The sequence below is a fragment of the Gossypium arboreum genome, chromosome 2 (assembly GCF_025698485.1).
Source record: "Gossypium arboreum isolate Shixiya-1 chromosome 2, ASM2569848v2, whole genome shotgun sequence".
NCBI lineage: Eukaryota > Viridiplantae > Streptophyta > Magnoliopsida > Malvales > Malvaceae > Gossypium > Gossypium arboreum.
The window spans coordinates 110,035,950-110,062,654 of NC_069071.1; the positions used below are offsets into that span (position 1 = coordinate 110,035,950).

The 26,705-nt window shown below is 35.3% G+C and overlaps 1 protein-coding gene and 1 pseudogene across 1 annotated transcript; one reads left to right on the forward strand and one right to left on the reverse strand.

Annotated features, from left to right (window-relative positions):
• Positions 1-3,598: 3,598 nt before the first annotated feature.
• LOC108466068 (zinc transporter 1-like) lies at positions 3,599-4,511 on the reverse strand (annotated as a pseudogene).
• A 20,255-nt stretch (positions 4,512-24,766) lies between these two features.
• LOC108461045 (60S ribosomal protein L6-1-like) lies at positions 24,767-26,450 on the forward strand. The gene is made up of 4 exons (XM_017760777.2): positions 24,767-25,157; positions 25,252-25,358; positions 25,796-25,977; positions 26,092-26,450. Exons 1-4 carry the CDS (start codon positions 24,901-24,903, stop codon positions 26,245-26,247), a joined length of 702 nt encoding a protein of 233 aa, XP_017616266.1. The 5' UTR covers positions 24,767-24,900; the 3' UTR covers positions 26,248-26,450.
• The last annotated feature ends 255 nt before the right edge of the window (positions 26,451-26,705 follow it).

A 26,705-nucleotide genomic window follows, 5' to 3' on the forward strand; every position in this document is an offset into this window, starting at 1 on the left:
ACATATGAAATAACACATCATAAAATTCATAAAATTAACAAATAATCACTAAAATTTAGTTATATAAACTCACAAGTTCGATTTTTGTATTATAACGATAATCATAATTTCATAATAAATATTCCAAATAAAATATTATATCATTTCTAATTCAACATTTATCGATTATAATCGGGCATGTGATCAATTTATACACAAGTCATTCATATTTTTTTTTCCTCCTCCTCCTCTCCATCCACATCCTTAGTATAAATAACACACTTGTAAGTAACATTATCCATAATTTTCACTATTTATTTATGTGAATATTCAAGCTATCCATCCGTATCATAGTCACTAAATTATTTTTATCTTGAGCTACAGAACTCCAAATTAAGATTCGCTAATTTTCCCTGAAACTAGACTCACGTATCTTCTTACCATAAAATTTTCAGAATTTTTGGTTTAACCAATAAGTACAGTTTATTCTTTAAAGTCACTCGTGTTCTACTGTTTGACAGTTCTGACCCTTCTTTACTAAAAATTAATTATCTCCTCATACAGGATTAGAATGATGTTCTCATTTGTTTCTCTTGAAAATAGACTTATTAAGGATTCTAAAAATATAAATTTAAGCCCCTTATTATTTTTCTCCATTTTTTTTTATGATTTTTCAAATTCATAATAGGGAAACCCGAAATCATTCTTACCTTGTCTCACAAAATTTATTATATCTCATGATTTACAATTCATTGCTTACATCATTTCTTCTATAAGAAACTAGACTCAATAAGATTTAATTTCATATTTTATTCATCCTCTAATTAGATTTCTACAATTTTTGGTGATTTTTCAAAGTTAGACTACTGTTGTTGTTGCTGTCCAAAACAGTTTTAGTGCAAAATGTTGATTTCCATTTTGCCCCAAATTTCACAGTTCATACAATTCAATCCTTGCTCAATTAACCCCTCAATTGAGCTAATTTTTCTCATTTAATATTTTATTCTATCATTTTAAACGACTTCATAACCCTTAAAAATCAGAACTTTAGCACTAGACCTTAATTCCAAACTCTTTCACAATTAGGTCCTAAAACCAATTTCCATCAATTTTACTTGATAAAGTCATTCATATATCAAAATTAAAGCTTCAATTCTATGTTTATTCATCATATGCTTACAAAAATCACCCATAAAAACTTTAAAAATTAGCCATGGAATCAAAAACTAATGACATAGTAAGTTGGACCCAATTGTAAAAGTCCAAAATCTTTGAAATTTCAAGGAGAAGTCAAGAATTAAACTTACATGAAGCTAGAGTATGAAAACAATATTGAACCCTCTTCTATGGCTGTTTTTCAGCTGATGAAAATAAAGAAAAATGAAGAGAATTCCAGATATTCTAATTTGGTCCCATTTTTATTTAGCTAATTTTGGCAATTTTTCAATTTTACCCTTAGTTCACCCATTTCCTGATTTTTCTCAGCTATTGCCACCCAAAATATCTCCTTTGGGCTTATTTGCACTTTAGGTCATTCCTCATTTAACAATTGAACTATTTAATCATTTTAGCAACTTTTATACCTTTTTTAATTTAGTCATTTTTTATTTAATTAACCACCCAAACGTCAAAATTTTTTGACGAAATTTTAATACTACCTCACTAACACTCCATAAATATTTCTAAAAATGTTTATGGTTCAGTTTATAAATTCGAGGTCTTGATACCTCATTCTCAACCCAATTTACCTAATTAATTCTTTTAAATCACCAAATTTACTTATTCAAAAATACTTCTATATTCACACTTGACTCATAGGTATTAATTTATTAAATTTTTGACTCACTTGTCGGATTTAGTGATCTCAAATCACTGTTCCCAAAACCACTGAAAATTAGGCTGTTACAATTCATAATCACTAACAATCACCATTACCAAATCAAATATAACATATTAACATTAGCAATTTAATTATACTGTATGAACTTATCTGGCAAAATTGTAGTGGTTTAGCCAGTAAGAACTAGTTTGTAATTTTTCCTTTTCCTTGTACGTCTTCCAATTATTGTAATTATTGATCTAAAGTATAATTTGACTCAATTAACTATTTCAATTAACATTTAACAGTATAAATAAGTCATATGATATCTCAATTCCATTTATACAACAATTCTCCATATGCTGCATTTATCTCAATTTAGTCTTAAAATCGAAACAAGTTTATTTTCCACAATTAAACTCAAAACTAAGATGCTGAATTCATCATCATCTATATGCAACCCTCAAATAACAAAATTTTATGAAAATTTTAAGCCAGTTTCAACATATTATCAATTTAGTCCCTAAACTCAAAACTATTAATAATCACTTTACAAAATAGCCTTATTTCAACATTAAACTTCAAACTCAAGTTTAACATCTAAACAGCTTCAAGTACATCAATGGTAAGTTTTCAAAACTTTGATAGTATTTCAAAATAGTCCCTGGGCTAGCTAGAATAAGCTACAACGCTACAAAAACATAAAATTTATAAACAATGGATAAAAAATCACTTATATGCACAAAACCTAGCTTGGCCGAATGTTAAGATTCAACTATGGTGATTTTACCTTGGTTTTTTGGTGGAAGACAAATGAAAGAGATGAAGGCTTATTTTTTCTTCTTCTTATTTTTAACTTTTGTTTACTTTAAAATTAATATAATAAAACACATAATTTTTTATTCAATTTCTTCCGCTAACCGTCCAACCTAATAAAAATGGTATGATTACCATTTAAAACCTTAAACAATCTTTAATCATGATCATACATTTTAGCTAATAGAAATTAAAAATTAAATTTTACGTTTCTTAATTAACTAGTCAAATGTCAAAATTACCAAACCAAATCTTAATAACACTTAAATAATTTCATAAATATTAAATAAATAATATTTATGAACTCACATATTGGATTTGTGGTCCGAAACCACTGCTTTCGACACCACTGAAAAGCTTTGTTTGGGTTTTGTCCTTTGTTTTTTTTTTTCTTTTTATGTTCCATGTTTAGGGTTCGTAGCTACCTCTCTTAACATTATCGTCTTCAAAATTCAAACATGTATTCTCCCATTAGAAATACAATTTGTCTTACTACCATATACAACATTTGTATATAAATTTTGCCATTCATGAGGGAGGACTTCAACCATTTAAAGGTTAACTTGTCAAAGATATTTATTAATTGAGTTCCATTAAATAAGAATCCCTCCCAACCTTGTTTAGTCAAATAATAGAGGGTAAACTACTCTAGATTCCACTGAATTTTGATTTTTTTAATTTGTCACCAAACTTTTAAAACTTACAAAGATGTTATTAATGTTATCACACTATTACAAAAATATAATTTAGTTATCTACTATCGTTGTTTGATAACATGTGTCTGACTTGGCACGTTAAATGTGTCACGTGTTTAAAAAAATTGTTTTTTTAATATTAAAATATGTATTTTCTTTTTTTTCCTTATTCTTTTTCTCTTTTTCCCCTTTCTTCTTCTTCTTCTTTTCATCTTATTTCCCTTTCCAACAAACCCTAGCAACCACCAATTGATTCCCGCACCACCGGTAGCTTCCTAAGACACTGAACCTATCGACAGATCTCCCAAGGTTGTCCCTTGATTCCAATGAGCCTAGCCTTAAACCTTAATCCAATGATTGCAACTGCTCGACCCTGGAATTTAGCCTTTAAAAAACCATTCAAAGCTAAGTCATGACATAGAATAGTACATGGAATAAAAAATAAGAAGTTAAAATTAAAACACATGCATGTATTACCTGGGAAATATATCCACCAAGTCCTATGCTTCAAAGAACTGATGAAAGGTGAGTGCAGCCACCAGAGGTTTTATAGTCTTTGGACTTTCAAAAGCACCCAATGATATCCCTATGATCACAGAGTGTGCCATTCCAATACCTTAAAAAAAATGACATATATTGATTTTCATATTACAGTTTCGAACTCGTATTACAATTGAGTTAGTTACAGAAAATATTGAAAACACCAAAAACAACCAAAATCACAAAATATATATTTTCATAAAAGAACAATATATATAATTCATAAAACATATTTGGAGTCTAAGAAGTTGAGTTGAATTCGAACGGTCAAGCATAGCAACAGAATCATGAGCATGGCCATGAGTAGCATGAGTATGAACATGAAGATGATTTTTGTTCTTCCCTATTTTCTCTTCATCAGCATAGTTGCTCTCATGGGTTTTGTGAAGGCGAGACCTGGTGTAATGAGATGTAGCAAACACATCAACCATCAATGTACCAATCTTAGCAGCCATAGCCAATAGTTTGGCTAACGGAAACTTATCCCAAGGATTTTCACTAAGGCAATGAGATGTTAAGTTTTCATTGGTGTCAGAAAGAACATGGATGAAGCCAATGGACAATATCACACCAACGACAAAGGCTTTGATGATGAAAAAAAGGGATTTTTTGGGGAAAGCCTTAGAAGATCCACAGACGGGTTCAGTGTCCGGGGAAGCCATCGGCGGTGGTGGAATCGTTGGCTCCTAGGTTTGTTGGGAAGGGAAATAAGAAGAAGAAAGAGAAGAACAAACAAATAAATAAATAAAAAATTATTTTTAATATTAAATAAATAATTCTTTGTAAGTTGTTAAAGTGTGGTGACAAAAAATAAAAAATTAATGGCATGTGATGTAGTTTAGCCAAAAATAAATTAATACAAATAGTTGTACGCATTATACGTGTAGCGACGTAAAAATTTTGGTTTCGGGTCGCCAATTGTGGCGATTAAAAACTCAGAATTTGAAATTTGATTTTAGATTAAACCGGGAGTCGCCACCGATCCTTTTTCTTAGGTGTGATCGGATACCTATTGGATTCATTTTTTAAAATAAAAGGGAGGCTGAATTTAGGTCTACGTTAAAAGCCAGAGAAAGTTTGGGGTTCGGGAGTTCGTTACGCGCGAGGAAGGTATTAGCACCCTCGCGACGCCCAAAAATTGGTATCTCATAAACACGTGTCGTCTTAATTTTCAAAAATACGAGTTTAATGTAAAATTTAATTGTAATCTGATTCGAAAGACTAAAACTTTCAATTTTGATTTCTTTTCTTGAGAAGGGCATACCGATTAAACACGACCCGACAAATTCCACTCAACATAGCAATGGAACCGTCGACTTGGTATTAAACCGATATGTTGCCTTTGATTATCGAATTTAATTTAGAAGCAAGAACGTGATTTTTAAAACGTGTAAGACATAATGAATACAGAAATAAATAAACAAATGAAAGGACTAGGTATACATATTGAAGTAAATGACAAACATAACAAAAATATTAAAACAATAACCGTGCATGCAAGACTAAATGTAATAATAATATTAAATACGAGAAAACAATGAATATATATACATGATATTAAGAATATATACATAATATATTTTGCACACACATATATAAGTAATAATAGTGTTGGAAATATACTACATATATTATTTGAGCTAGTAGTGATAAAATAAATAATTAATAATATTGAGTATATACATGGTAGTAAATAATTAAAATATATATATATGTATACATAATTTCAATGTTCAAAACATATTAATATTAGTAGTAATAATATTACATAAAGACGTACTTATATATATACATAAGAGACATATACCTATAGAATAAAATACATAAATAACATAATATTTAATATATACATAATACAAAAAAGGTAATGTATTATGATAAATATAGAATACACATAATATATACATATATAACAAAGCACACACTCAGTATATTACAATAGTAATAGTGTTGAGACACAAAGAGAACAAGATGATATAATTAAAACACCATATACAATAAAAGTAATAAAGTAATGGGAATAAACCTACATACAAGAGTATATATATATATATATATTTAAGCATAATAGTATCAATATTAATAATAAGTATAATAATAGTATTGAAATATGAAAACAAGTAGAGCATTAAAACACTAAAATAAAATAACTAGAAAGAAACTAAATATGAACACATACATACAGACGCATACAATAAGAGTATATGCCAACATATATAGTAACAACGATGATAATAATAATAATAACAATACTAATTATAAAAATAACAAGGACATTTAATAAATATATGAAAATAAACGGAAAAAAGACCGAAATTAAAATAAAAACGAAGTTATAGGGCCAATTTAAAAAAGAAATAAAGCGGAGGGACTTAATTACAACACGCGCGTAACTAGAAGGGTCAAAAGCACAATAAATCCATATGTTAAAAACGCTGCGCAGCGTGGGGGACCAGAATGAAAGCAGGGCAAAACAACGGGGCCGAATTTAAAATATAAAAACTTGATTATAAAAGCGTTGAAAAGCGGAGGGCCAATCACAAGAAATAGCCCTCCCTTAAAAACACGCGATCCTCGGTCGGACGGGTCGGGTCGACCCGACCAAGATCAAAACAGCGTCGCTTTACGCTTTAAGGGGGGTCCAAAACGGTGCGTTTTGGACCCCTATATAAGTCAAATAAATTTTTAAAAAAATCATTTTGTACCGTGGTGAGGAAAAAAAAGAGAGAAGGGGAGAGGGAAGAAAGAAGAGAGGGGAGAGGAGGCCAGAAAAGGTAATTTTCTAATTTTTTTGCTTTTTATTTATTTTATATTTATGTTATATGTTTATATATATAAATATAAATAAAATGGATTGAATGTATGAACAAAACGAAATAAAACAAAAACGATGACTTAGATCCCTTTTGCTTTCGATTTCAATACCTTGGGCCTCCCGATTAGTATGGTAGTCGTGTTTTGTGTATCCTAAATTGCTATTCGCTTTTGTTGTTTTTGAATCGAATGTACTCTTTTGTTTAAAATGTATTGCCTGCATTCAAAATTTTTCCCCCTCGCCTTTACTTTGATTTGGGTTTTATAACCCTTTTACACTTATTTTTAATTATTCTTGTCATGCTTTTTTGCCTTGGTCTTTGCAGGTGTAGAGGCATGGTGGTGGCAGATGGTATGGGGGTGGTCGGGGGTAGTGCTGAGTTGTCAGAAGCATGGGCAATATTAGGCTTATACAGCTGCCCCTCTTTGCTCATTGTCGTGTAACGAAAATAGAGCAAAGACACAAAGAAAGACCAATTTTGCCCTATCTTGCCAATTGTTGACTTCTTTGGCGCTCTTCTTTTCCGGGAAGTCTCTTTCTAGTCCACCGCATCCTGTGGCTTTGGTTCAGCTCATTGCATCTTCTAATGTGGGCTTTGTAGTTTCAAGGATATGAGATTTGTGGCTTCCCTTTGCTTCACTGTAACTTCAATTTTCTCTTCTTCAGTGAGATAAGGTTTATGGTCTTCTCTTCTGCCGCTTCAGAAAGGTAAGATTTGATATTCTCGATTAGCTCCTCTACAACTTCAGGGAGACCAGACTTGCAGCTTTAACCTGCTTCACTGCACTTCAGGGTATCCAAATCTGGTGTCTTCCATCAGCTCCAATCTGTATTCTTTGCTTGGCATGTGATCCTCTCGCAACATGAGTTGATTTTCGAAACAACAAAAATTAAGAGTACCTCAGCGTGACCTAAAGCTTGACTCACTCTCAATATGAGATGATTTTTTGAAGTGAGGAATTGAAAAGCAGAAATTGAAAGTACCTCAGCGTGCCCCGAGGCTCAACTCACCTCTCGCAATATGGGTTGATTTTTTTTGAAAAACAAAAAGGTACAACTCACCTCTCGCAATATGAGTTGATTTTTTTAAAAAACAGGAATTGGAAAGTAGAAACTGAAAATACCTCAGCATGCCCCGAGGCTCAACTCACCTCTCACAATATGAGTTGATTTTTTTGAAAAACAAAAAGGTACAACTCACCTCTCGCAATATGAGTTGATTTTTAAAAAACAGGAATTGGAAAGTAGAAACTGAAAATACCTCAGCATGCCCCGAGGCTCAACTCACCTCTCACAATATGAGTTGATTTTTGAAACATGAATTGAAATTACCCCAACGTGTCTTGAGGCTCAACTCATCTCTCGCAATATGAGCTGATTTTCATGAATTAAAAGCAGAATTGAAAGTACCTCAACAGGCCCGAGGTTCAACTCACTTCTCGCAATATGAGTTGATTTTTTGAAACATAAATTGAAATTACCTCAACGTGTCTTGAGGCTCAACTCACCTCTCGCAATATGAGCTGATTTTCTTGGAAAACATGAATTAAAAAGCAGAAATTGAAAATACCTCAGCGTGCCCTGAGGCTCAACTCACTTCTCGCAATATGAGTTGATTTTTGAAACATAAATTGAAATTACCTCAACGTGTCTTAAGGCTCAACTCATCTCTTGCAATATGAGCTGATTTTCTTGGAAAGCATGAACTAAAAAGCAGAAATTGAAAATACCTCAGCGTGCCCTGAGGCTCAACTCACTTCTCGCAATATGAGTTGATTTTTGGAAAAAACAAAATTGGAGGACAGAAATTGAACATTAAAATATCAAAACCTGTCATTTGGTAGAATTCAAGTGTCTTTTCATTTGATTCAATGCGACTCTCATTCCGTTTCTTGCTCTCTTTGAGTACTGTATATACCATGCATGATGTTATCATGTTATGCACATGTTTGTCTTAAATGCCTTTATGCCTATATGATTATGCAGCTCTTTAAGTATGTTCGTCAGATGTCTTTTCCGTCTCTATTCTTGTGATGGTCTGCATTCATTACTTGACTCTTTACTTCCTCTTTACGCCATGTACATGTCTTCAAGCTTCACGAGTAATCGACGTTCCTCAGATGTCACTCTTTTGTCCCCGATTGAACTTTGTTCCTACTTTGAGACTCTTGCATTTATTAAATTTTCATCCAGGTAATGCTTAACCTTTCTTTTGTTTAGGGCATATCATTTCACCATTTATCATGTAAATAAACACCTAATGATATGCATGAAAATGGTCAGGTAGGGACAAAAATGATATCTCATATTCCTTCATTTCAAATATGGCAAACAAAGAAAGTTAACTAATGATAGTACAAATGTGCAAAGAAGAGATCGTATTCAATGGATACAAATGCTTTAGATATTTGACACATGAACTCTTCACGTTCCTCAATCAAGAATCTTTTAGAGTCTGGCTCCTTGCGCAGAAGATTTCGAGCTTTCAGAGATGCTTCACATACTGCAGTCTCACTGTTTGTCGTACAGTTTAGAACGCCTTGCCTTGTAAACCGAATATTTGTTCCATTAGAACGTCCTCTTGGGTTTTCATTCTAATCTTTTATGTTTAACCAAAGCGCCCTTTTCGGGTTTTCGCTCTAATCCCTTCCTCCTTTTTTTTTTTTGTTTTTTTTTAGATGCCCTTTTCGAGTTTTCATCTCAAGCATAATGTTTCTTCACTGCATCTGAGTTCACTGGATTCGACAACTCTTTCTCATCTATCTCGGTAAGGATCAAAGCTCCTCTTGAGAATGCCTTTTTTACGACGTACGGTCCTTCCCAGTTTGGTGCCCATTTCCCTCGCAGATCTTTTTGTATTGGGAGAATTTTTCTCAGCACGAGTTCTCCTTCGTGGAATTCTCTTGGTCGTACCTTCTTGTCATGGGTCATGATCATTCTCTTTTGGTACATTTGCCCGTGACAAATTGCCTTTAGACATTTTTCTTCAATGAGGTTCAACTGATCATATCTAGCTCGAATCCATTCTCGCTTCTTCTAACTCGATTCCATCAATACTGCAGAGAGGGATCTCAACCTCGATGGGTAGCACGACTTCCATTCCATAGACTAGAGAGAAAGGAGTTGCTCCGTAGATGTTCGCACAGATGTGCGATATGCAAACAAAGCAAATGGAAGTTTCTCGTGCCAATCTTTATATGTCTCACCATTTTCCCAATGATCCTCTTGATGTTCTTGTTAGCTACCTCAATGACCTGTTCATCTTTGAGCGATAGGCGAGGAATTATGATGCTTTATTTTGAATTGCTCGCACATTTCTTTCATCATCTTATTGTTCGATTCGTGGCATTATCTGAAATGATTCTTTCAGCAAACCATACCGCAAATGATTTCCTTTTTCAAAACTTGCAAACTGCAGTCTTCGTCACATTGGCAAACGAGCGCCTTCTATCCATTTTGTGAAGTAATCGATAACCACAAAATGAATCGATGTCCATTTGATGCTTTTGGAGAAATTGGCCTATAACATCCATGCCCCACATAGAAAAAGGCCACGGAGAAGTCATGACGTGAAGGGCGAAGGGCTACATGAATTTTATCGCCATAGATTTGACATTTGTGGCATTTTCCGCAAAACTAATACAATCGCTTTCCATCGTCAACCAAGAGTAACCGAAGTCTCATAATCTTTCTAGCCATCTGAAACCATTGGCATGTGTCCCATGATTCCTTCATGGACATCTTCAAGTATCTTTCGCTTCGACATCATCCACGCATCTCAAAAGTATTTGATCCTTTCCCTTTTATATAGGATATCCCCATCAAGAACGAATCCTGCTGCCATTCTTCTGATTGTTCTTTTGTCGTTCTCATTTGCTTGTTCAGGATAGCTTTGATTCTTGATATATTCTAAGATATCGTAGAACCATGGTCGTCCGTCTGCCTCTTTCTCAATGCTACAACAGTGTGCAGGGACCTCGTATATGCTCATTTTGAAGGGCATTATTTCTGCTTCTTTACTTGCTTTGAACATTGAAGCCAAAGTGGCCAAGGCATCCGCCAGTTGGTTCTCTTCTCGTGGGAAGTAATGAAAAGTTATTTCTTTGAATTCCTTGATTAATCCAGCCACTAAATTGCTGTACTTAATCAATTTTGAGTCCCTCACTTCCCACTCTCCACGAATTTGGTAAATCACTAGGGCTGAGTCTCCATACACCTCCAAGATCTCGATGTTTCGTTCGATAGCTGCACGAAGCCCCATGATACAGGCCTCATATTCTGCGATATTATTGGTACAGAAGAAGTTCAGTCTTGCGGTGAAAGGATAATGATTCCCGTCTGGTGATACCAGGATTACTCCAATTCCATGCCCTAACGCATTCGACGCACCATCAAAGCACATCTTCCATGACCTCTCTTTTGATAACTCGGATTCTATTTCTGAGATGCACATTAAGTCTTTGTCTGGGAAATCGAATCTTAAAGGCTCATATTCTTCTGTTGTTCGAGTTGCTAGAAAATCAGCTATTGCGCTTCCTTTTATCGACTTCGACTTACATAGGCAATGTCATATTCGAGAGGAGAATCGCCATCGCGCCATTCTTCCCGATAGTGCGGTGATTCCATCATGTATTTTATCGGGTCCACTTTGAAATCAACCATATCGTATGGTACAACATGTATTGTCTAAGTCTCCGAGCTACCCAAACCAGGCACAACAATATTTATCAATGGATGAATATTTTGCCTCATGTTCGATGAACTTTTTCTCGAGGTAGTAGATCGCTTTTCTTTCTTTCTGACTCGTCGTGTTGCCCCAGTATGCAACCCATTAAACTTTCGAACACAGTCAAATACAAAATCAATGGTCTTCCGAGAGTTGGCGGTACTAGCACTGGAGGACTGGACAAATATTGTTTTATCTTATCAAAGGCCACCTGGCATTCCTCGTTCCATTCTCCCGGGTTATGTTTTCGAAGAAGCCGAAAGATTGGGTCGCATTAGTTGGTAAGTTGAGCGATAAATCTGGCGATGTAGTTTAATCTCCCTAAGAATCCTCTAACTTCCTTTTGCGTGCGCGGAGGTGGTAATTCTTGGATGGCTTTTATTTTATCTGGGTCCACTTCGATACCTCTTTCACTGACAATGAAGCCTAGAAACTTTCCCGAGGTAGCTCCAAATGTACATTTGGCTGGATTAAGCTTTAGCTGAAACTTTCTCAGCCTCTCGAACAACTTCTTGAGGTTCACCACATGCTCTTCTTCCCCTCGGGATTTAGCAATCATGTCATCAACATAGACCTCTATTTCTTTGTGCATCATGTCATGGAATAACGTTACCATAGCCCTCTGATATGTTGCCCCAGCATTCTTTAACCCGAATGGCATCACCTTGTAGCAGAACGTTCCCCACATTGTTATGAAGGTAGTTTTCTCCATATCCTCAGGGGCCATCTTGATCTGATTATACCCCGAGAATCCGTCCATGAAAGAAAACAATGAATGTTTTGTTGTGTTGTCCACCAACGTGTCAATATGTGGCAAGGGAAAATTATCTTTTGGGCTTGCTCGATTCAGGTCACGGTAATCCATGCACATTCGTACTTTTCCATCTTTCTTTGGTACCGGGACTATGTTAGCCACCCATTCTGGATATTTGGAGGCTTGTAGGAAGCCAGCGTCAAACTACTTTTTGACTTCCTCTTTTATCTTCAACAACATTTCAAGTCTCATCCGTCTTAATTTTTGCTGGATGGGCTTGCATTCTGGCTTTAATGGGAGCTTATGGACTACTAAATCTTCATCTAGCCCTGGCATGTCCTGGTATGACCATGCGAAAACATCTTTGTATTCGCGGAGTAAAGTGGTCAAACTATGCCTGGTACTCTCTAAAATAGAAGTCCCAATCTTCACTTCTTGTTTCCTCTCTTCAGTGCCCAAATTTACTGTTTCTACAGATTCTTCAAGAGGCAGAATCTGTTTATCCTCTTGCTCCATCATTCTTAACAATTCAGGAGACGAGACATAATCTTCAGCATTTTCTTCGGCTTCAAATTCTCCTAAGCAAATAGCCTTCTCAAAATCGATTTCAAGATTCAGAATTCAGCTTATTCATGTCGTCAATATCCGAGCACCGAAAGTTGAAATGGAAAAGGAAGCTATAGGGGACATCCAAGTATCTAAACAACAAACAAAATGTTATGTCATAGTAATGAGGCAAATGTAAAGATAGGCTATGAAATGAGAAAATGATCATGAAATTAGTGATAATGCAAAAAAATCGTGACAAAATGCATCTTCATCGATATTCATTTAAATGATAAAGAGCGAATGCAAGCTCTTACAAAAGACTTCTATTATATCTAATGACACAATAGAAGGTTAATGTTTAGCATTACTCTGAAGACTTATAAACTACAAGAAGCTCCTCAGTAGTCCAATTGTTCAACATAAAACCAGGAGGGCAAATGCGTATCCTCGAGACATCTTTACTTGCACCAGCTTCTTTGTCGATGACACTTATACTGACATTCTGAAAACCCCTTTCAATTAACCCCAGCATGTTTCGTGGATCATCTTGTCCAGGGTACAACATTCCCGCAGATGTAAATATTTTTGACAAATGAGGGTACTCTATCGGTTCCCATTCTGGTTCTCGGCCTAAATTTCTTGCAATTCTTCTCTCTTGATCATTCTTCCACTATCTTCTTCTTTGGCGCATGTCAGGCTGGAACCCTAAACCGTATCGGGCCTTGTGGTGCACTGGCTTTAAAGCCCTAACTATTCCTTGTAGATGTCTCCCTAAACCTCTTCTCGCACGAGCTCCCCTTCCCACGGTCAACTTAACACCCATTCTGGTATTTTTCGACAGTTTTGGCATCAGAATTCTGTTTCCTTCAGTGATGAAAGTGGCATTGACGAATTCAAGGGATCGAAAGGAACATTCCACTGCGTCTTTGCTTACTTCCAGGTATGGCGCATCAGTAGAGATGGATGCGACGATGTCTTCTTCGCCCTCGACCGTGACCAAACAGACCATCCATGATAAATTTCACCTTTTGATGGAGGGATGATGGGATCGCTCCAATGAATGGATCCAAGGTCTTCCCAAAAGGAAATTATAAGAGGGTGTAATGTCCATGACTTGGAACTCGACCTCATAGATGTAAGGGCCCACTTCCAAAGGGATTTCGATCTTTCTCATGACTTCGCGCCTCGTCCCGTCGAATGCCCTTACCATGGAATGACAGGGCCTTAAGTAGGACAAATCCATCGGTATTCTGAAAAGCGTGGCCAATGGCATGACGTTTAATGCTGACCCATTATCGATGAGTACGTTCGGTATTATGTAGCCCTTGCAGCGAGTCGTGATATGCAGCGCTTTCACCGAGCCTCTACCATTTGGCGGTATCTCATCATCACTAAAAGAGATGAAATTGTCCGCATTCAGATTGTTTACCCATCTATCAAGTTTTTCGACAGATATGTTGTTGGCCACATAAGCTTGATTTAACACCTTCAATAAAGCATTACGATGTGGCTCAATTTAACATGAGATAGAATCGAGATTCGTGGCTTTGTGCTTGCTCAATTGTTCCACCACACTATACTCATTGTGCTTAATAAATTTCAAGAATTCTTGAGCTTCTTCCTCATTCACGTGCTTTTTAGTTTCTTGCACGGTGGAATTTCTTGCTCGACCTCGACTTCGTGCATCACTTGCTTTCCCTTTTGTTTCAAGTCGCTACTTTTCTTTATCGGTTCAACTTCTTTAGAATAGCACCGCCCACTGCGGGTAAAATGACCTACTTCCCCAATGTCTTCGCCAGGCTTCAAGCTTTTCACCTTCGTGTGTAACGATGTTGACATCGTACTTCCAATCTATCTTGTTTTATTGTCCTTATAAGGAAAGGAGATGGTACTTCAATTATCATTTTGGTTTCACCGGCTCATTCTTCGCGTCATAATAGATTATTAACGATTGGTTACGCTATATGGGAAACCCGATGATTGATTGTCGAGGCACATATTTCTCCACCGCTCGGCTTCTTTGGCTTTACAAAAATCCCAATCTCCTTATTGTCCATCATACTTTGCAAGAAACTTCAATTCCTTACAGATCGAATGTTATGCTCCCCAATACCATGGAGCTTGCAAAAAGCTGTGACCTTTGCATCTTCTCCTTTGGATACTCCGTTAAAACGACAGAGCAACCCTTTCTCACTTAATATCTCCCAGATTCTCTGCAGAGGTGTTCGTACTTCAGAAACCCATATTCTATTTTATTATTTATCCTCCTCTCCTACTGCGCTCACATTCCCTTCGGTGTGGTTTGGGAATGGATTCCCGGTCGTACTGCCAGTACCATCGAATCGCAAAATACCCGCATCGATGAGCCCTTGAACTCTCCTTTTGAAAGTAAGACAATTCTCAGTAGAATGCCCCTGGTTCCCCGCATGGTATGCGCAACTAACATTTGGATCGTACCATTTCGGGTATGGAGGTTTAAGGGGGGCCATGTAATGGGGAGATATCAATTGTTTCTCCAGAAGTTTTGGGTACAATTCCCCATATGATATAGGAATAGGGGTGAATTGCTGTCTCTCGGGATTGAGCTTTGTTGGTCTTGGTTCATTTCTGGGTTGGCTTTGAGTGGGTAGAGTGTTTTGTGGGAATGTGGTGACGGGCCTTTGGTTATTCATGGCGTATCTGAGGTAGGAAGGAGGTGATGCTTGGTAGTAAGGGGTTTGAGGAGGATAATAGAAATTCGGGGGTGGATAATTTCGAGGTCGGGGTTGGTTAGGATACGAATTGGGAATGTAATGACTCCCAGTTCCCACCATGTGGGCTTCTGGCTCTTTCTTCCTTACGGGTGCTGCTTTTCTTGAGCCTTCTGATCCTTCCATTCTGCCGCTCTTGACGGCATTCTCTATGAGTTCACCAGATATTACGATATCCGAAAAATCCTTCGTAGCACTTCCCACCAGCTTGTCATAGAACGGTGCTTTCAGAGTATTGATGAAAAGGACTGTTATCTCAGTCTTAGTCAGTGGAGGCTCCACTTGGGCCGAGATATATCTCCATCTTTTTGCATATTTTCTAAAGGATTCTGCTGGTTTCTTCTCCATCATTTGCAAGGTCATACGGTCTGGCACCATCTCCGATACATGCTTGTACTGATCGCAAAATGCTGACGCCAAGTCTTTCCAGGATCGAATCTTTTCTCTACTAAGTTGATTGTACCACCGGAGAGCTGACCCTATTAGACTATCTTGGAAGCAATGTATGAGTAGTTTATCCTCGTTCACATAACCAGTCATTTTTCGACAAAACATGACCAAATGCGCCTTTGGACATCTTGTCCCATCATACTTCTCAAAATCGTGCACTTTAAACTTTGGGGCAAAATCGGATCGGTACAGGCCGAGTTCTTTGGCACCTAGTGCGAGAAGACTTCAGCGCCTTCTATCGCTTTGAGTCTTTCCTCTAGACTCCTATATTTTACGTCATGGTTATCCGATTTCAACTTGGCTACCTCTGTTTGGGTCATCCAGTGCGGAACTAGTGGATCGCCAGGACTATCCCCGGCTTGACGCGAATATTCCTTGCCCCAAATTAGTGGGTGGAGCAGTGGCATGGGTCGATGTTCCAAGCTAGTGGGTTCCCTTGAGTGCACCCTCTTTGTGTTGTATATGCGAATGGTGGAGTGAATCACGGGGATAGAGTGGATCCCGATCGTGGTGAATTCTTGATCGAGATTCTTCAATGTCGTGGCTCGCATGGGTCCTTTCCTTTAACTAGAGTGACATCATCTCCATCATTTTGGCCATTTGATCTCTTTGCTCGAGTGATTCCTCTCGAGATCTCATCATTAGGTCTCTCGTCTCTTGTTGTGATTTGGCCAGTTGCTCTTGTAATTCTTTTTGAGTCCTTTCCATCCTTTCAATTCTCTCATTGAATTCAGCTTCCATCACTCTAGCTTGTCGGCGCGTTTTATACTGATGACGTGGTTCCAGTCTTGTAGTATTACAACTGCGAATTATATATTTTGTCTTCAGCGACCGAGTATGGGATATGCAATGTATGGATGAATGCATGAATGAATGTACGAATGTCAAAATGTTAATATGTTAATTATGCAAGGAATGCAAAAAATTGGTGTTAATTTCAAGGTAGCCCCATATTTAGGCATTTCATTGATCAACATAGCCTATTACACAAAGTTTCCATTTTTCAACGGTTACACAAATTTCCTAACCACATTGCCTTGTTTCTTTACTTGCTCTAAAAACTCTGATATGTTCGATCTTTGGCTCGGAGGGAATTGGTAACTGAGAACTTCGGCTTCATCTGATAATTGAACAATTTGCATAGTTGCTTTGCGAATTTCATTGATCAAGAAGTCGAGTTGCATTTCTCTTTCTTTGAGAGATCCTTCATACGCGTGAATGTCCCTATCGTACTGCTCACTCTTTTCTTCTAGAGCCTTCAAGAGGCTATCTAATTGTTGTTGATGAGATTGCAGCATATTTTTTAGATCTCGTGTTTTCCTTTTTAATTCTTGATGTTCAGACTGACTTTTTGCCAATTCTGCAGTCGCTATTTCATACTCGGCGTTCTTCCTTCTTAACTCTATCAAAGCTCGCGCAACCTTTTCCTCCTTTTTCTTTGCTTTTCTCTTCCAAAACTCCATTCCTCCTTTGATATTGCTAATTTCTTCCTTCCATTCTGCTGTCGACTTGCCCAACCCGCTATTCTTTATAGTGTTTCTTAATTTCTTGTTTTCCGAATGAAGGTCCCTTAAGTCGTTTCTCACAATCTCGGCTTCTCTTTGTACTTTTTCAGTTCTGGATCTTTCAACCTGAACTTCAATCTTCAGTTGATAGTTTTCTTCTTGAAGGGCACTAAGGTCTCGAGACATCTTGGCCTTTTCTCGTCAATTCTTGTCTTGCCATTTCTAGCTCAGACGGCATTTCCTTCGAGAAAGGATTCTGGATGGGGTGGTTTGTTGTCGAGATTTGTCGACTATTTACCCGTTGCTTCCTCCATACGTTGTAATCTTGGGTAAGGGTATCAGCATACAAGGCTAATTCCATGAAATGAATTTCCTTCCAAGACTTTGCGGTGTCTCGGACTCTCTTCATATATCCTTCACCCGTGAAAGCGAACTCGAATCGTGCTAATCCTCCGCTTGGGGAGGAATTGTCGCAAGAAAATTGCCTTTGAACCAATAGCGGAGCATATCCAACTCCTCCCATAACCCAAGTAAAGGTACCCAATCTTGGCTTCCACATTTGTACAATGAATCAAGGACGGATCCGTGGTGCTCCATGTTATATCCTCTGCGCGAAGGTTCGAAAGATCGATACCCAATGTTGCTCGGTGACTTCCTTCTACCATTCTTTCTTGAGGTAAGCTTCTAGCGGGAGAAGGTTTTAGAAAACATATGGAACGGAGTGCGCTCTACCTTCCGTAAGTGACTCAAAATCCAAACATTGAGCAATCATACAAGATCCGATAAATCGTCCCTCCCTTTTTTCGACAACTACTCGTGGACACGAAGGTCTCGGCTAGGATGGTAGGGACAGGGTTGATTCCTTGTTTTAACCTTTCGAAGAAATCAACTACTGCAACTTCGAGATGTCCGAGAACTTTTGGGAAAATGACCAAACCATAAATGGCCAAAGCGAATAGATTTACCCTTTTCAGCATGTCGGGATGGTTCAGAGTCAAATCTCGTAGGGAGGACCATGGAATGCAAATGGTTTCGTTCTTCTTCTTCATCTATTTTTCAGCCCATGCATCGGTCATGTCTGTCAGTCTCACTAACTTTTTCTTGAAGGTCATCGGCTTAGGCTCCTTCACATATATTTTGCCGAATTGTACATTGTCGATGCGGAGTAAAGCAGCATACTCTTCTATGGTTGGAGTCATATCTTCTTGATTGAAGGTGAAACACTGATAAGCTGGGTCCCAGAACCGAACCATGGCTTGAATCAACTGTTCGTCTACACGGATGGTGATCAGGTGAGCTATATCTCCATACCTCTCAGTGAAAATGTCTCTAGTGTCTGAACCCCACTGATTCCAAATTTGAACCAAATCTTCGAGGTTATTTTGGCGAACATTCGCAGTTATTTGTTCGGGCAAATTGGCAGCACACCTTTCCACAAGACTATCCCCCTTGTCCCTCTGAGTTTTTAGAGACCAGTCTCGAACCACGGCATTCTTCTCGGTTATTTGTGTAATTGACTCCTCCATCAGAAACCCATTTTTTGGCAACCAACCTTTAATCAACACCTTCCTAATATGATGCCTATGATGCATGATAAAAATAAAAACAAACAAACTTGGTTAGTAAACACAACAAACATAATTTGAAAAATAAACTAAACTACCCGATCCAATTATTTTGCATAAATAGTGTAAATGAAAGGCATTTTCCCCGTGTACTTATTTTGGTAACTATAAGCGGACAGAGGTTCGGCATGGCTCTAATTGGATAGCTCGTATGGTTCATTATATGTAGTCTCGGTTCTAGACAGGTACTCGAATTACTCGTACTATCATTTTCTAAGATCAGCACGAAGCCTCGGTCATAACCTATCACAGGCTCACGAGTTCAATTCGAGGGACTACATTTACTTATGCCTATGCGGAGGGACAAGTTAACTCACGAAAGCATAAGTCATATGTAACCCGAAAGCATTCACTAGCTCATGCGGAGGGACGAGTTAACTCACGAAGGCGTAGCGTTTACTTTCACCTATACTGACGGAGCCGGGTAAAGAGCTCATGTTATGCGAAAATGCAAGTGCACGGTATGTGGGAAAAACTTCATAAACCGCTATGCTTTACTTAAAAAACTAAACCGAAATTAAAACCATAAAATTGAAAACTAAAAAACAACCAAATAAGTAAGTTAGAAGAAATATTTACAACACGATACAAATGCATGAATTTTGAAAATGAGATTTTCGGATCACGACCAAATGTTTACTTTGAACAAGGAAATTTGAAAATTTGACAAAACGTGTTTAATTCCAGACACGACTTTCAAAAATTTATCCCCAGTGGAGTCGCCAGCTGTAGCGACGTAAAAATTTTGGTTTCGGGTCGCCAATTGTGGCGATTAAAAACTCAGAATTTGAAATTTGATTTTAGATTAAACCGGGAGTCGCCACCGATCCTTTTTCTTAGGTGTGATCGGATACCTATTGGATTCATTTTTTAAAATAAAAGGGAGGCTGAATTTAGGTCTACGTTAAAAGCCAGAGAAAGTTTGGGGTTCGGGAGTCCGTTACGCGCGAGGAAGGTATTAGCACCCTCGCGACGCCCAAAAATTGGTATCTCATAAACACGTGTCGCCTTAATTTTCAAAAATACGAGTTTAATGTAAAATTTAATTGTAATCGATTCAAAGACTAAAACTTTCAATTTTGATTTCTTTTCTTGAGAAGGGCATACCGATTAAACACGACCCGACAAATTCCACTCAACATAGCAATGGAACCGTCGACTTGGTATTAAACCGATATGTTGCCTTTGATTATCGAATTTAATTTAGAAGCAAGAACGTGATTTTTAAAACGTGTAAGACATAATGAATACGAAAATAAATAAACAAATGAAAGGACTAGGTATACATATTGAAGTAAATGACAAACATAACAAAAATATTAAAACAATAACCGTGCATGCAAGACTAAATGTAATAATAATATTAAATACGAGAAAACAATGAATATATATACATGATATTAAGAATATATACATAATATATTTTGCACACACATATATAAGTAATAATAGTGTTGGAAATATACTACATATATTATTTGAGCTAGTAGTGATAAAATAAATAATTAATAATATTGGAGTATATACATGGTAGTAAATAATTAAAATATATATATATGTATACATAATTTCAATGTTCAAAACATATTAATATTAGTAGTAATAATATTACATAAAGACGCACTTATATATATACATAAGAGACATATACCTATAGAATAAAATACATAAATAACACAATATTTAATATATACATAATACAAAAAAGGTAATGTACGTATGATAAATATAGAATACACATAATATATACATATATAACAAAGCACACACTCAGATATTACAATAGTAATAGTGTTGAGACACAAAGAGAACAAGATGATATAATTAAAACACCATATACAATAAAAGTAATAAAGTAATGGGAATAAACCTACATACAAGAGTATATATATATATATATATATATATTTAAGCCTAATAGTATCAATATTAATAATAAGTATAATAATAGTATTGAAATATGAAAACAAGTAGAGCATTAAAACACTAAAATAAAATAACTAGAAAGAAACTAAATATGAACACATACATACAGACGCATACAATAAGAGTATATGCCAATATATATAGTAACAACGATGATAATAATAATAATAACAATACTAATTATAAAAATAACAAGGACATTTAATAAATATATGAAAATAAACGGAAAAAGGACCGAAATTAAAATAAAAACGAAGTTATAGGGCCAATTTAAAAAAGAAATAAAGCGGAGGGACTTAATTACAACACGCGCGTAACTAGAAGGGTCAAAAGCACAATAAATCCATATGTTAAAAACGCTGCGCAGCGTGGGGGACCAGAATGAAATCAGGGCAAAACAACGGAGCCGAATTTAAAATATAAAAAACTTGATTATAAAACGTTGAAAAAGCGGAGGGGCCAACTGCGCAAATAGCCCCTCCCTTAAAAACACGCGATCCTCGGTTTGACGGGTCGGTCGACCGACCCGCATCAAAACGGCGTCGTTTTCTGCTTTAAGGGGGGGTCCAAAACGGTGCGTTTTGGACCCCTATATAAGTCAAATAAATTTTAAAAAAAATCATTTTGTACCGTGGTGAGGAAAAAAAAGAGAGAAGGGGAGAGGGAAGAAAGAAGAGAGGGGAGAGGAGGGCAGAAAAGGTAATTTTCTAATTTTTTTTGCTTTTTATTTATTTTTATATTTATGTTATATGTTTATATATATAAATATAAATAAAATGGATTGAATGTATGAACGAAAATGAAATAAAACAGAAAACGATGACTTAGATCCCTTTTGCTTTCGATTTCAATACCTTGGGCCTCCTGATTAGTATGGTAGTCGTGTTTTTGTGTATATGAAATTGCTATTCTGCTTTTGTTGTTTTTTGAATCGAATGTACTCTTTTTGTTTAAAAATGTATTGCCTGCATTCAAAAATTTCCCCCCCCGCCTTACAGCTTCTGATTTGGGTTTTTATAACCCTTTTACACTTATTTTTAATTATTCTTGTCATGCTTTTTTGCCTTGGTCTTTGCAGGTGCAGAGGCATGGTGGTGGCAGATGGTATGGGGGTGGTCGGGGGTAGTGCTGAGTTGTCAGAAGCATGGGCAATATTGGGCTTATACAATACGTTAGTTCAAACTAACAAAAGAACAAATGATGAGTTTAGATTGGTCTTTACTTTGTCTAGTGGCTAAGTTTACAAGGCCAAAAGGGAGAAAGAATTTTCTTTGAGTTAATTATAGTTTTGGTATCCCAACTTTGACTAAATGTATAAATTGATTCCAAAATTTCAATATCATTTATTTCCTCAAGTTGTAGGGTCTATATTCAAGAGAGCTTGTGGGCAGTTTTCTAATATCATGATGCATTCATTTCTTACAAAACGGAGCTAGGGAGGAACAGATTTTGTTTTGTTAAACAAACAAATATGAATACAACTAATCATGGGACGGGTAGATGCTAAATTTTAGGTCGTTTTATAAGTTCGGGCTCAATCTGACTTGAAAATTGAGTTTAAAACTTTTTACAAGTCCGACCCTAATAAAAAATCCTAAACCGAGTTCAATCTAGCTTGTTCGTACTAAATTTTTTATATTATTATTTTTATACAAAATAAATTTTAAAAATATAATACATCAAATACACTAAAAATATTAAAATAAATATTTTTCACTAAATTGAAAATATATTAAAACAATATTTATACTTAAATAACACTAAGATAGTTGCAATTTAACAAGCAAATGCCTCTAAAATAGTAGTAAAATTAATAATAAAATAAGAGTTGTACAATATCCAAACAATAACAACAAAATAAAAATAATATAATAGAAAAATGAGAACAAAACAACAACAAAAAAAAGAAATTTAGGCAAATTTGGGTTGGGCTAGATCAGGCCAAAAAATTTTACTTAAGGCTTGACCCTTTTAGAAAGCGAACCTTATTTTTGGTTTAAACTCATTTTTGAGGTTTATATTTTTGTCCAAAACTTTCCATTTTTCGAGTAGATCTTTCAGTTTAGGAAGATAGCCCAATCCATGATCAGATCTAAAACATATACAATACTGATAAAATTATTCAATTTTGTATTACATTTATATTGGTATTTCGATAATATAAAATTAAGACTTACCATTATAAAACTAATACATTAACATTTAATATTTACGTATTTTCATTTAATTAGTAGCTAAAACCACATTTTTAATTTAATTATTATTTTCATTTGAGCTTTAATTATGGTTTGATTTTCTTTACGGGTGTAATATTTTAATTATCTAAATGGTTAATGCATTTTATTATGTTCAACAATGTGAATAATATTTCTTTTATTAATTACATTACATTATATAAAATTATATTATTTAATGAATTAAAATATGTAAAATCATATGCAACATATTTATATTATAAATTAATATACATAAAATCACAAATATACGGAGAATGTTATGAACCGACAAAACTATAACTTCTAGTTTATCGTATTACAAAATTAATACGAGGATAATATTTTACCATGACTTATTATTATATATACGGTGTAAATTTTTTAATTCTACAAGTAGATTAAAAATATATACTAAATTAATATTAAATTTATGCAATTAAAGACACATAACCACTTCTTAACCCTACTTGAAGAGCGGAAGAAAACAACATCTAAATCTGTCACTAGGAAAACTAAATAATTGGGCAATAAAAAGTATTTTTGGGTTCGATTTCCTAAAATGTGGCTTTCATTTCAAATTGACTCTCTAAATTTTAAATATTCTAATCACATCTTTTAATTATTGATTTTATATCAATTAAGTCATTTAATTATTAAAACGGTTAATTTGATTATTAAATGACATATCAAACCTTATGTAACATAATTTAAAATGAAGAATTTAGATAGAAGTAAAATGTTACCACTAACTTTCAAAAGTAAAAACAAAAAATAAAGTAAAATTGAAAAAGAGAGAGTGATCGATAGAAGTTTGTAAAGTTTCAATACCTCGTAATCAAGATTTTTACAATATTTTTAAAAAATTTCATTTTAAACTATGTCACATAAGGTTTGACATCTCATTTAATTATTAAATTAATGATTTTAGTAATGGAGGGACCATATTGATATAACCTCATTAGTTTAAGGATGTAATTAGAATATTTTAAAGATTTGGGAACCAATTTAAAATGAAAATTATAGTTTAGGGATGTATGGTGTAATTAACTCTATAAAAAATAATTTTACCTAAAACCTAACATGAAGAGATCATGGGTTGCGTTTTGTCGGACCTATGTATTCTATTAACATGCATTATATTTGTTCAAGCTTAGCTTAACTTGAAATACAAGTCTTAAATTTTACCCAAATTTATCTATATTCTATATAACTAACTCAAATTTATTTTAAACAATTCAGTATTATTATTTATTTAATATATATTAATCATATATTTTTTCTATTTATTAAAATTTTAAACACAGACAAATTAAAACATATTTGAATGTATATTTTATAATATTATATATTTAATTTAATTTTATAAAATTATAAAAATAAATAAAACAATATATTATAAAATAGGAATTAAGTCAAGTCAGACTTAACATAGCTAGTACTTTAAAAGTTAAAGTTTTAACGTGATTTAAAAGAGTCTAATTTATTTGCCCATTGAACTTCGGACAGATGTTTTGATATATTTTGTGTTGTAAAGCCCATAAGGATAAAAGCCCAAAATAGAGTTGAGCCCAAAATACAGACAATTTTGTCACTTACTACATTACCCATAGAAAAACCCTAGCTAGAGAATCGATATATTTGATAGAATTGAATTTGCTAGACGCCACAAGGATAGCCCTATAGCAGCAGCAGCAGAAGCAGAAGCAGAAGCAAAAGCAAAGGGTTTAGAGACGAAATGGCAGCGAAAAGGAAGACTCCCGTCAAGACCAGAAACCCGGATCTGATCCGTGGTGTGGGAAAGTATTCCAGGTCTAAGATGTACCACAAGCGTGGCCTTTGGGCAATCAAGGCCAAAAATGGCGGTGCTTTCCCCCGCCATGATCCCAAACCTAAGGCCCCCGCTGCCGCTGAGAAACCTCCCAAGTTTTACCCGGCTGAGGATGTCAAGAAGCCGCTCCTTAACAAGCGCAAACCTAAACCCACCAAACTCAGGTTCTTCTTTTGAAAACAATTATTCGTTTATTTATAGATTTCTGAAGAAATGTTCCTTATTTTTGGGTTTTTACGTGTTTTTTTATTTGTTTAGAGCAAGCATTACACCAGGGACTGTGTTGATTTTGTTGGCTGGAAGGTTTATGGGGAAGAGAGTTGTTTTCTTGAAGCAACTTACTTCTGGGCTCCTTTTGGTCACCGGTGGGCATTCATATTTTACTGCTATCCTTTTTTCTTCATTGATTTGCTTACTGCTTGAAAATATTGGATGTATGATATATGTTATTCAATTGCGAGTTGGATATATGAACATGTTTGTTAAAACCCTTGTTATTGATTTCTGCAGTATTACTTCCATAGTTTCTCACTTGGTTTATTTTCTAGAAGCATTATGTTGCATTTCCATTTTGTGACTTTTATCTTATAGATAAGATTTGATGGTAACAAACCAATTTAAAATTCAATATACTCGAGATCGAGTGATGCTATCTTGAAATTTGATGCTTTTACTTGTTCGTTTTATGTATATAATGTAGTATCCGCATTTGTTGTCTGTTCGTCATAAGGTAGATTTTCTTTTTCATTCTATGGTTTGTTCGCGTGTTTTGCTTAAATTTGGTTGTCTTAAACGATGGCAGGACCATTCAAGATCAACGGTGTTCCTTTAAGGCGCGTTAACCAATCCTATGTCATTGCTACTTCCACCAAGGTTGACATCTCAGGGGTTAACGTAGACAAGTTTGATGACAAGTACTTTGCCAAGGAAGTAGAGAAGAGGAAGAAGAAGACTGAGGGAGAGTTTTTTGAGGCTGAAAAAGAGGCAAGTTTTGTTTTGGTTTGCATGTAATTATAGCTTAAGCTTTTCCTAATTGGATTCTTATATTTTAATGTGCTGATTGTCTTCTCTTTTACATTTCGTCAAACAAAATTATAGGATAAGAAAAAACTGCCTGAAGACAAGAAAGAAGACCAGAAAGCAGTCGACGCCTCTTTGATAAAGTCCATTGAGGGAGTCCCAGACTTGAAGGCCTACCTCGCCGCAAGGTTTTCTCTCAAGTCTGGCATGAAACCGCACGAGCTTGTCTTCTAGAGGGTATTTTGCATTCCCTTATGTTAAAGGGATTTTACTTTTGAATTCTTTTGGTTTAGATTATCTATGGTTTTATTATGGGGTGCTATTGCTATATGTCCAGAACCTAAATTTTGGATAGTATCTTCTGTTATGCAAGAACTTAAAGTTTCCTTTTTTGTTTGTGTTCTGTGCTTATTTGATTGAAGCTTGTTCTATTTTAATGATGGCCGATGGGAACACAGTTATTTCTACCTGAATAATTTTCATATCAGTAAATAAAATCTCTTAAATATTGAACACATTTAATCACTACCTTTTTTCCATCCCTGAAGGCTGCATCTTTAATCATGAAATGCTTGCATTTGAAATTTCTTTATCATCGAAAATTATGATTTGGGTCAAAAAATTGATTTGGATTTGAAGAATTAAATTCTTTGTGTGGATAATAAATAAAAAAGTTGGACTTGAATTTGAGA